Consider the following 12,294-nt stretch of genomic DNA (forward strand, 5'->3'; position numbering starts at 1 on the left):
CAGGAGGCAGAATTGGGGCGCAGTCTTTCCTCCTAATCAGCTTCAGTCATTTTTCATGGTCCCGGGTGTAGCTTGGGGCATAATAAAGTGACAGATGCGGCAGGTTCTTCCCCGCAGCAACCAATAAAAAATGTCAAAAATATCACCAAGAATACAACGCGCGAGAGAAGCTTATTCACTTCGTTCACATTTTCTGTCTCGTATGGGGAAGCAACGTGTCCTTGTGGTGATAGCTGGCTACCGGCGATTGGAGAGGCATTATCAGTATACAGGAGGTTATGAGTCAACATATGAGGCACTACTTTTAAGAAACTGGCAAACGCAAGTCGTCTAGACTTATATAATTGTAAATAAAGCTGACTGTTGAATGCGCATTTGAAGAGAACAAAAAACAATAACTTTATAGGTTTCATGCATGAGTCTTCGCTTTCTCCACTGCAGATTTGTTTAAGCAGTGGATTCGAAGAACTCCCTCAGAAGTATTCCTTATCCACTTTGGTTTCGCGTACACTCTCAGTGCAGATAGTCCCTGAAGTCGTACCCGAACATCTCGAAGTCGAAGAAAAACCGCTCATATAAGCGCATCACCTGATCGGAGGTGAGCTCTTTAAAAAACTTTCGGGCAGACTTGCGGTACGCGTGATCGCCACTCTTGTTTTCGTGCGGAATGTCCTTTGACCGAACACCTAGCGCTTCAAAGAACAGCGCAAAATCCCTGCTTGCTGTCTCCAGCTTTCCGACGACCTCGTACTTGACGGTACAAGGCTGACACGTCATGTAGTACGGAGCCCAATGAGGATCCATCTCGTTCTTTCTCTGATACAGTATGTAATCAATGAACTCCGGGAAGGTCAAGTTTCGACCCGTTGCCTTGACGCCAGGCACGTCGTTCCAGTACCGCTCGTAAAAATAGTCATTGACAGCACGTGGGGCTAGTGCCTTGTCCACGTAAGCGGATACAAGCCTCTCGAAGGGATGCCTCACGAACATGGCGGTTGTGTAGTGCTCCTCGTTGCTCCTTTGTAGGAACGTCATGGGTGAGACTGTGCGGACCTGCTCATGAAATGCCCTGTGAAAGCTGTCAACTGTGTTTTGCGTGTTGCTGATGTTGAGCAGGAGCCCGAAGATGGTCTTCACTGTGGTGGACGCAACCTTGTTGATGAAGCAGTAGCCGACTTTCCGTGCGGGGTCGATGATGATCGGACATCTTGTGATGTGGCACAGGTCGGGCCGTTCGTAGCCGAAGTTGGGAACCACCAAGGTCACTTGGTACTTGCGACACACTTCGTTGATTCTTTTTGCTCTGGATGCGAAGTCATCGTCGCTACGTCTGGAAGTCTGCGGAAACAAAAATAAAGAGCACGGAATTAACAATCAACACGGGAAGTGCAAAACTGTTCTGGGCGCAGATGGTATACATTGCGAATTGCGGGCCTTGCGCCCACGTGCTGAATCTGTGCTCGAAGAGTCGTCACGAGCTCCCGCTGTCAACGCAAAACCCTTGCGTACGATCTACGAAAAGTCCTTGTTATCTAGAACCTATTGTAGGGTCAAGTGTATGCACGTCGATTTCATGAGCGCTTTTAGACAACGAGAGCTGAAATTTTCTAGGATACCAAGCAAAAACGAAACAAAACTATATATTTCGTTCCCTGTGCGACAAACATGAAATCGGAAAACGGCCAACGTAAGTTTTATTCAAAGGAGTCCCGTCAGAACAACACTTGGAATATCTACAGAAGAAATCGGAATCGGAATGTCCACTATGCTCGCTGACAGGATGGGAAAGGCAGGGCGTTTATACGGATGCCGGGACATCAGCACGCGCCCATTGGCTTCCACCGTGCTTCGGCTGCATGTGCACGCTCGAAGCTCACAAAACGCTGGAGCATTATCGAAGGCAGGAAGATCGCTCGGGAGGCGGGATAACTGAGGGACCTCCCTGACGTACTCATCCTGTCAGTGACCATAGCGGCAACACGTAAGGGCCCTACGCACATCTGCGTTTGAGCGCGGTGCGTTCCATAGGAGTCAGCGGACGCGTTGCGTTGCGAAGAGTGCTTGCGCCAAGCTTGTACACACATTTGCGCTGACACGCAGTTAACCGCAGTCAAGAGCCAATAAGAACGCGCTATCGTCAGTATCGGCGTAAGCGAAATCTACGGCAGCATGGCGGCGCTCAGCGACAGCGTCGAAGTGTTCAATCTTGGGACAATCCCGGTGGCCTTCCCGACATTTTGCCGAGCTTGAACCATCGCAGCCTTGGAAAAAACAGTTCCCGCCGCTCCCCAAAAAGAAAAAGCGAGTTCTGCGAGCGGAGGACCAGATACACCTTGCCGAGTGGGGCGAGCGAACACGTCACCATCTCTCTTGGCTTCTGATTGGTCGAACGCACCGCAACGCTTCGGAAAGCTGAGAGACGCTCTACTCGCTTGCGTCACACTACCAAGCGCAACGGGAAGGCGCGCGTCGCACCGCAAGCGACCGCTCCTGTTCGCAAGACGTCGCAACGCACTCAAACGCGTTCAAACGCCAATGTGCGTATGGGCCTTGAGTATTACCTGCTCTCTGGTCGTGCCGCCGGATGCTGGCACTGGGCAAGAAGGCGGCCGTCCAATCCAGTCAAAATATACGAGCGAGGCCACAACTGCTGCGCACAAAACCACCAAGGCAATTTTTCTGACCGTACAAGTCGACATCTTAGCCATGCATGTACACTCTGGGGGACTCCAAGTTTGTGGGCGCTGCCCCGGAAGAAGAATAGAGCGCATCGACGTGGACGCAATCTGCTTTGTTGAACGTGAATGACGTTACAGCTGCAACAAAGCAAATGTCTCTTAAAATGCTCACGGCTGTGCGAGACATGTGCCGCATTGTTCAGGTAAGCACGCCATATTCCACGAAACGCCTGTGCTGGGGGAGGGGAGAGAGTAAACAATGATATTGTAGTGAGTCAAACATCGACATCTATTGGATGTACCCGCTTTATCCAAACGTCCAGATCCAGATGCAATGTTCTGAGGATCTTCTATGGATAATACAAATTAGACATTGTACAGAACGGACATCCAAAATACGTCGCGTGGACAGGTAGGTCGCAGATACCTTTTGGGGATGCTGAGATGCTGATATGTGCACATACTATAGACGTACCATGGATATTTGCTGCGTTTCGTCATCAAGTTTCCTTCGCTCACTTTTTCTCTTTTTTTTAAATATGAATAAAACACCGGCCTTGGCAGTCACCACCAAGTTAGGACTGTTTTCGGCAACATTGTGTATCGCGTTCACATACAAATCGCTTTAATTTAGTATTAAAAAAGGAGATTTTATACTTTTTTTTAACATTTCCATCAAGGTTTGGGGGCACCGGGTAAGGCCAGTTGGTTTGAGAGCACAAGTAAAAAGTAACAGAGGCTGCGGAATGTACTTGTACAAAATGCTACTTTGCGATCCTGCACACCCGAAATGTGCGTCCATGTGTGCTGCTCCTGCATGCGCGTGTGAGATACGGGCTCTATACTAATAGCGTGCCGTTCGGGCCGTGGCAGCACAACGTGCTTTTCTAGACTGCTTCTCCCAAATCTAGTGCAACGAGTGCAGAGCGTGATTAAGCGAAAATGAGTTATCCAAAAAAAGCGAAATCTTTTCTGGATAACCAACGGCATCAGTGACGTCATCAGGAACGTCACTGATGACATTATCAGTGACGATGACGATGCGGATGCCAAAGACGTCGTCAGTGACGTCAGTGATGACGCCATTAGGGACGATGACGATGCGGATGCCGATGACGTCATCAGTGACGTCACGCGTCCCATAATGCACCGCGCGGTTACGCCGACGGCGACGGCGACGGCGACGCCTCTTAAGTCGGAAACGGGCGCCTGAGAGCTGCGCTCTAAACTAACGTGGGAAAGAAAGAACTCGCACTCGACTATTGACTACTGTTTAATGTAGCGGAAGCTATACAACAGACTAGTAGGTATGGAAATAGATTAGGAAGGCACAAAATGTCTGGGGAGAGACCATAAAAGAATCAAAATCAGATTTGGCACACTAAAACCAGAGATGCAAAATAAAAAACAGAAGGGTAGAAATAACTTAAATGATAACAATTACAGGGCAATCTAAGCGAATCGAGAACATAGTATCCAAGCAACCGGAAAGAGAATGGACGTTTCAAGACTTAGTGTTTTCAAAGGGGAGTTAGAGAAATATAGAATCAAACAAGGGGGAAGAAAACCAAAACGCAGGCTGAAAAGCTGGATTGGATTGGAAAATGTCTTCATTCTATCGGCCATTGGCCTAGCACGACTAGAGAGTACTAGAAAGGACGAGTGGGGCGACCGGAGTAGACCGTAGCGTTGGCTACGCTCCGAACTAAGGTAAAGCAAAGCAAATATTCATGTCTTAGGGTTTTACAAGCCGAGCCAATAAAAATCACCTAACGCTTCAATAACAAAAAAAAATTGCGGGTTCATTTTAACTAAATGGAGGTCATTGGACGTGCAACCGAAATTTCAGATTGGCTTCCGTCAGATTGCGGAGACCTCGGCCGGTATTTAAACCCGACAAATATGGATTCATGAGGCACGGCGTTGGCTCAGAGGCACTGAGACGTTTCAATGCTTTGTGTTTTGTTTTGATATCACTGCCACTTAAGAGCCACCGAGGTGGTTTTTGAAACAAAATATAGTCGAACCATTCCGACAAGCATAGTTAGATTTCGAAAATGATTTTTGCAAGTGATAAAAAAAATTCAAATGTTTCCGCATACGTGGGGGAATCCCAAATGGCGGAATCCCTTTCACGGCGCCCATTTCATTTGGATCGCGTCCGGCATGTGTGCCGATGAACTGTGGTAGAACGGGCGCAAAAGCAGCTGTGGTGCACCCGCAGCCTCGCGCTTGCTGTTCTGACATCTCTGGCTCGATCACTGCGGGCATCTAGGCCATAGAGTTATTGCAATGAACGCTAGAGGTTCAGCTAGCGCTAGTGTCTACGGGACTTCCGGTTGCAAATTGAGGCAGACAGCATGCAGTCTACTTTTCCAGCCCGTATTCCTATGTGAAAACGTACGTGCTATTTTTTTTCATCGCCAGGGATTAATAGAAATCAGTTTAGTTTCTCTACTCGTAACGGTACTGCGTAGTTTTACTCACATTAGACAGTTTTAGTATAGCGTTGCTGGCTCTTACGTACGCAATACGCAATAGTCTAGCGTACGCTAAAAATGACCTGCTTGGACCGAATTTAGTACACCGCGCATGATCTTGGTCAGATTTACTAGAGCTGCAGAATTCCGCGTGCTTAAGCGCAACCATGCTTCTGGAAAGAAATATTGAAAATGAAAACGTGTCCAATCATTTTATTTCTAATTAAACCAAGCCGCAGCTGCCTCGTCAAGCGCGCTTTTCTGCGGGGTACAGAGGCTGCGAGTAAAGGCCGGTTCAGATACTTGCGTTTGAGTGCGTTTGACTGCGTTGCGTCGAGAACCGAAAGCGAGTCACCGGCACATCTGTGCTTCGTATGAAGCGTGCAACACAGTTCAAAGAATCATCTTAGCGCACGATATAAGTAGCAGGGATGTCCTGGTTTCTCGCTGCCGCCGCGCAGTCAAAACACAACTGTCTGAACCAGGCTTAAGAGTGCGTAGACAAATTCGATCACGGAGCCACCGTCAATCTTTTCTTTGAAACGGCACCTTTTATCAATGCTATCGCGGAATGAAATTCATAACCTACTGATGTCCAGTGCATAGCGAGAACTTCGGCGATTTCCTTTAGAGTCGCTCGTCCGTCGGCGATGAACTGTGCGAATAGGCTTAGCGTTGAGCAGATCGCAGCGTTGACGCACATTCCGAGCGGCGAACATTTTCACTGCGCACTCCTTCAGCTGCACGGCGATCTGATCCGACCGCCGTAGGTCCCAGAAAGAATTGCCGAGCTGAACACCACGCAATTTCACGTAACACAGAACTTTGAAAACACCACGTCGCCTTTGCTGCGCCAGTCGAGGTAACCGCCATCTTGAAACTGGTGCTCTCGTTGGGTCCGAGATCTCTCGAGAGCATCCCGCAGAGCCCGCTAGCCCGCCACGCAAAATCCCCAGCGTTGCGTGCGTACGCAATACGCTAGCCCTCTTATTGCGTTCTGCGCAAGCGCACTAACGACCCGCAATTTCCTTGCGTACGCAAAGCTATAGCGTACGGTCCACTAAAACTGTCTATTATCAAAGTGTAATTAATTTATTAAATGTATTTTTTTTATTATTGAGCGATGTTTAAGTTAGCAGAAATTGAGGCCCAGGGCTATGTTATACCGCATCATATGTCCATAAAAGATATGAATACAAGCAAAAAGAACAACAATCGTATTTATATCAGAACAACAACACTCGGTTACTGCTTTACTTTGATTATTCGTGCAAAGCTTGTTACTAATCCAGTAAGTGCTCTTCGCTCCATAACTCCATGCCCAGCAGCAGCAGCCATGGCCACACAGATTTGCTTGTCTGTCTTTTTTTTTTTTTTTTTCTAAACAATACATGGTGTCAGAAGGGCCAGAACTTTCCGCTTAAAGGTGAAAGTTGAGATTCCGCATGGCTGAGCTGAAGCCACCAGAAGTTCTGCGGCTATTTGAAAATGCTGCCGAGAACGGGAAGCTGTTCAAGCAATGGATGGAGGTATACTTCGCAGCCACGGAGACTAAGGAGCCAAGAACGCAATACCAAAAGGCTGCAACCTTACTGCACATTGCCGGTCAAAAAGCAATCGACGTGTTTAACACATTCCAGTTGACAGAAGAGGAGAAGAAAACTACGATGGTGTTGGTGAACCAGTTCAAAAATATTGCCTCCCGAGGGTCAACGACATCTACGAGCGATACATTTTTCTAACCAGAGTCCAGGAGCCTGGAGAAGGTTTCGAGACTTCCTGCCTTGACCTGAAGACGAGAGCAAGCACCTCAAACTTCGGGGATTTGTTTCATTCCGTGCTGCGTGACCAAATTGTATATGGCACATCCAACAAAAAACTTCGGGAAAAGCATCTGCGAGAAAAAGATCTGACCCTTATCAAGGCAGTTGATTTCTGCGAGTCCGCCGAAATATCCGAGCGCGAGAACAAAAACCTTCGAGCAGCTGGAACAAAATGTCGACACCGTCGCTCGTAACGAAAACCGCCAAGCGAGGAGAGAGTGCAAGTACAGCAGCTTTGTTCATGAGCCCCGCAGATGCACAGCATATGGCAAGATTTGCAAACAATGTGGAAAAAGGAATCCCTTCGCCAAGGTATGCAAAAGCTCAAAAAAGTCCGTTGACAACGTGCCAGATCCAACAATTCGAACTCGGACAAGGACATCGATGATTTCGACATTCAAACCGTGAACGGAAAAAAGACAATAGAACGTGACTGGATCATCACCGCGAAGTTAGGCGGCCACGACGCCCGCTTAAAAGTTTACACTGGTGCCCAAGCAAATTAGCTACCACTCTCAATTTTCAAGGGACTACGTCTTTTAACACCGGTGCACTTTACGTTCTTATGGAGGGTCACCACTGGAGAAAGTTGGAAAAGTTTCTATCGAAGTTCAGTTTAACGGACGAAGGGGTCGACTTATCTTCTTTGTTATTAAGAAACGGAAGCAAGCCCTTTTTGGCCTTAAAGCGTACAGTTTGGGCGAGTTAACCAAGTGGACTCGATAAGTGACCACAGCGGCCTCAAGAAGCGAGTGATGTGTCAATTCCCAGGATTGTTCCAGTGCCTCGGAAGAACCAAACGGGAGTACAAGATGGCGGTTTGCAGACCAACTGGTATGGGCCTTCGGCCTTTCTGCTGTACTCCCGACTCTCCTGAGCCAAATAAATGAAATGAAATGAAATGGTACTCACAGAAGACTCATAACTAGTAGTTATAAAAGCCCGACGCGTTCCACATGCTTTCAAGCTCAGCCCTGGAAGGCTGAGCTTGAGAGGATGGTCGCAGGCGGTATAATCACCAAAGTCCAGAAGCCCGTTGACTGGGTAAGCCCTTTATTTGTAGTAAGACGAAACACGGGAAGATTCGTGTTTGCATGGACCCCAACCACGTAAGTGCCGGCTTGGAACCCTACTGAAAAAAAATTATATGAATTTTTTTTCTGATATGTTTATTGGACACCTTTTTCATATCAGAACTTATTATTTCATATCAGTTTCATATGCCGCATATCAGTTACACTACGCTAGGTGGCGCTAGGTACCGCCCAATTCATGTGCTACAAAAATATATTTATTTACTCACGCCACCATGTAGCCAGAGCCGTATATGTAGAGAGTTTGGCCATTTGTTGGGAAGTATAGAAGACAAATGAGGAGGCGCCATTGGCCGAAAGCGGATTGGGCGTGTCTTTAGAAATTTGAATGTGACCAACCAGAAGCCGGAAATAATACCCTGGCGGTGGTCGCAAAAAACAAACCTGATAACCGCATTGGAGTAACTCTCGATGGCTGCAAATATGGTACACGTGATGTTTCAATCACGCTCATTGAAACTGATGGTGGAAGAGTGCGACTAGCGGAACGATCGACATAATCCGTAAGCCAAGCACCGAGGGCCGGGAACCTGCCGTCCGAGCTTTCACACTCTGTCCAAGCAAAACAGAGTTGAGCGGTGCGATCGTTTCTTACATCTTTCTGAATGATCATGATCAAAACAACGCGTGCACCCTATTTTCAACCACGATCAGTTACTACACTTCACTCTTACGCGCTTATTAAAACCATATACGAACATAGACCTTCGATCAGAACTGTTTCTCGCTACCACCGCTAGGGGATTCTTTTCGGCCTCGGGTTGTTCAAGACAGCATGCCAAGCCCTCTTTCCGAGTCTGCCTCACGCCCTGGCTCTGCCCGCGCCTCCCATTGACCAAACTCTCTACATATACGGCTCTGCATGTAGCGCATACCACTAGCATCAGTTGAACAAATACATTGAGTGCATACACGGCATACACACATACACGGCACAAAAAACATGCATACAACAGCACACCCAATAACTACTTGAGAGCTCTGCGTTTCCGCCTTTTATACAGGTCGTTTTGTAAGTACGGAGTTTTTCGGTGACCACCTACGCAATAAATAATATTTTCAGCGTGTTGGATTTTTTTCAGTAATGTTGTACCTCTGAGAGTATTTAGAACGGCTCAGGGGACGAATCTCTTAATAAAAAGTAAACGCCCATGCCGTAATTATTTGAAAGCCAGTAAATCAAGCCGCTCCACTGCGGTTCCAAGCCACGTGTTTGCTTTCCCGCGCGGCACCGTCGTGTACTGAAAAAAAAATTATATGAATTTATTTCTGATATGTTTATTGGACACATTCATATCAGTTGGCATATGTTGCATATTAGTTCTTGTATGTCGCATATCAGTTTTTAGGTATTTCATATCAGTTCTCATATCGCATATCAGTTTTTGGATATTTCATATCAGATTCCTATGTCGCATATCAGTTTTTCGATATTTCATATCAGTTCTTATACAGATTCATATACTTTTTTTCAGTAGGGAAAGAGAATATTTTCATTTGCCGCGTCGAGAAGATATCTCTTGGGGGTGTATAGGTGATACGCGTATACTACGAAACGGACGGCGCCCTCGTTGATGCGCTCCAGTCTTCGTCCGGGAACGCGTCCGAAAGCTTGGAGTCCCCTAGAGAGTACACCATGTCTAAGAAGTCACCTCGTACGGTCCACAAAATAGCCTTGGTTGTTTTGTGCGCAGCAATTGTTGCCTCGCTGGTATATTTTGATTGGTTGCGACGGCCACCTTCTTGCACAACGTCATCATCCGGCGGCACGTAGTATTGTTGCTCTAGTCACTGGCAGAGCGAGAACGGCAAGGAGGTCCCTTAGTTGTCCCGCCTCCCGAGCGCACTTCCTACCTTCGATTATGCTCTCAGCGTCTCGTGAGCCTCGAGCGTGCATATGCAGCAAAAGCACGGTGGAAGGCAACGGCCGGCATGCCGGTGGCAGGGCATCAAAAAACGCCCTGCCTTTTTCATCCTGTCAGTGACCATAGCGGCATTCCGATTCCAGTTTCTTCTTCAGATCTTTCAAGTGTAGTCCTGACGGAACTCTTTTGAATAAACCTTGCGTTGGCCGTTTTCGCATTTCATGACTGTTCTTTGATATCCTAGAAAATTTCATATCTCGTTGTCTAGAAGCGTGAATGAAGTCAACATTAACACATTCAACCCTAGAATAGGTTCTGGATAATGGCGAGTTTAAGAGTAGGGGGCCCCAAAGCTATGGGTACCCCAAACAGCTTGGGGCGTCCCACTGCGCATGCGCAGGACTTCTGCGCATACCCACTGCGACGCCCCGAGCTGTTTGGGGCATCCAAAGCTTTGGGGCCCCCTATTCTAAAACTCGCTAATAAGAATTTTTTGTAGATTATACGCAAGAGCTTTACGTTGACAGCGGGAGCACGTGACAATTTTTTGAGCACAGATTGAGCACGCGCGCGCAAGGCCCGCAATCCGCAATGTGCCATCTCGACGAGTGTTGTTTTTCACTTATTGTGTCTATTGTTAATTACGTATTTATTTATCTTTCTTTGCGCAGACTTTCAGACGCAGCGACGATGACTTCGCGTTCAGAGCAAGAAGAATCAGGAAAGTGTGTCGCACGTACCAGGCAACCTTGGCGGATCACAACAGACGCTTCCTCTACCGCAACGTCAGCTGCGAACAGCCCGTGCTCTCCAACAACCGAGAATGTTCCTTCATTATCGACCCCGCAAGGAAAGTCGGCTACTGCTTCATCAGCAAAGTTGCATCCACCACAGCCAAGACCATTTTTGGGCATCTGCTCAACATCAGCCACATGGGAAACACACTTGAAAGCATACACAGGGCCTTTCATGAGAAAGTCCACACAGTCTCACCTATGACGTTTCTACAGAGGAGCAGCCAGGAGAGCTACACAACCGCCATGTTCGTGAATCACCCCTTCGAAAGGCTAGTATTTGCTTACGTGGACAAGGTGATAAGACAACGTGGTGGCAGTGTCTATTTTTATGGGCGGTACTTTAACGACGTGCCTGGCGTCAGGGAAACGGGCCGGAACTTGACCTTCCCGGAGTTCATCGATTACATACTGGATCAGTCAGTGAACCAGATGAACTCTCATTGGACTCCGTACTACGTGACGTGCCAGCCTCGTGCCGTCAAGTACGAGGTCGTTGGAAAGCTGGAGACAGGAAACAGGGACTTGGCGCTCTTCTTTGAAGCGATGGGTGTTCGGTTCGGCTCAAGGATATTCCGCCGAAAAACACGGGTGGCGACCACGGGTTCCGCAAGGCTGCCCGAGACTTTTTTAACGAGCTCACTTTCCATCAGGTGATGCGTCTATATGACCGGTTCTTCTTCGACTTCGAGATGTTCGGGTACGACTTCAGGGACTACCTACACTGAGAGTGTACGCGAAACCTAAGGATAAGGCCAACTTGTTTCTAAGAGAGTTCTTCAAGGACACTGCCTCAACAAATCTGCAGTAGAGAAAACGATGAATCGTGCCTGAAACCAATAAAGTTATTTTTTCTTCAAATGTGTATTCAAAAGTCAGATTTACTGAATATTGTGTGTGCCAGCTGCATAAAAATACTGTCTTATATGTTGACCCATTCTCTATATTGTATACTGACAATGCCTCTCTAATCGCCGGTTGCCAGCTATCACACACCACAAGGACACGCAGCTTCCCTATACAACACAGAAACTGTAAACGACGTGATTAAGCCTCCCTCGTGCGCTGTATTCTTGGTGCTGTTTTTGACATTTGTCGTGGTTGCTGTGGGCAAGAGCTTGCCGGGGCTGTCATTTTATTAGGCGCCAAGCTGCACCATGGACCATACAAAAATGACTGAAGCTCATTTCGAGGAAAGTCTGCGCCCCAATTCTACCTCCTGCCTCTCAACAGTATGCGGAATTCACCTTTTTGAGGCGAACATTAGCCTGTCTGGTCCCCCTTCGTGCATCCTGCCGAGGTTTCACTTAAAGCCCAGCTTGGCTCAAGCCTCCCCAGCGTCAAAGCTGGATCAACCAATGTGCCCCTGCAGGTTCGCTTTCGGCGCTGCTTGACGGGCTCTAAGTGTTTACCTGGCCACGTCTTTCCCGCGCACCTCGAGTAAGTGACGGACGCCTGGCGCCAGACACAGTGCGTTTTTCCTTAAAGTGTGCCCCGGCACAGCTAACGCCTTCCACACTGCTTAGGTGATTTCGAGGTTATCACCCCGGGAGACCTTGG

The 12,294-nt window shown here is 47.8% G+C and overlaps 2 protein-coding genes across 2 annotated transcripts; one reads left to right on the forward strand and one right to left on the reverse strand.

The window, feature by feature from the left end:
* Positions 1–513: 513 nt before the first annotated feature.
* LOC120844863 (carbohydrate sulfotransferase 13-like) lies at positions 514–2,699 on the reverse strand. The gene is made up of 2 exons (XM_040216849.1): positions 2,562–2,699; positions 514–1,338 (listed from the first exon to the last, which is right to left on the reverse strand). The coding sequence occupies exons 1-2, from the start codon at positions 2,697–2,699 to the stop codon at positions 514–516; spliced, it is 963 nt and encodes a 320-aa protein (XP_040072783.1).
* A 131-nt stretch (positions 2,700–2,830) lies between these two features.
* LOC120844864 (carbohydrate sulfotransferase 11-like) lies at positions 2,831–11,462 on the forward strand. The gene is made up of 3 exons (XM_042286048.1): positions 2,831–2,881; positions 10,612–11,219; positions 11,279–11,462. The coding sequence occupies exons 1-3, from the start codon at positions 2,831–2,833 to the stop codon at positions 11,460–11,462; spliced, it is 843 nt and encodes a 280-aa protein (XP_042141982.1).
* Positions 11,463–12,294: the final 832 nt, after the last annotated feature.

The sequence above is a fragment of the Ixodes scapularis genome, unplaced genomic scaffold, assembly GCF_016920785.2.
Source record: "Ixodes scapularis isolate PalLabHiFi unplaced genomic scaffold, ASM1692078v2 PGA_scaffold6__148_contigs__length_123643588, whole genome shotgun sequence".
Lineage (NCBI taxonomy): Eukaryota > Metazoa > Arthropoda > Arachnida > Ixodida > Ixodidae > Ixodes > Ixodes scapularis.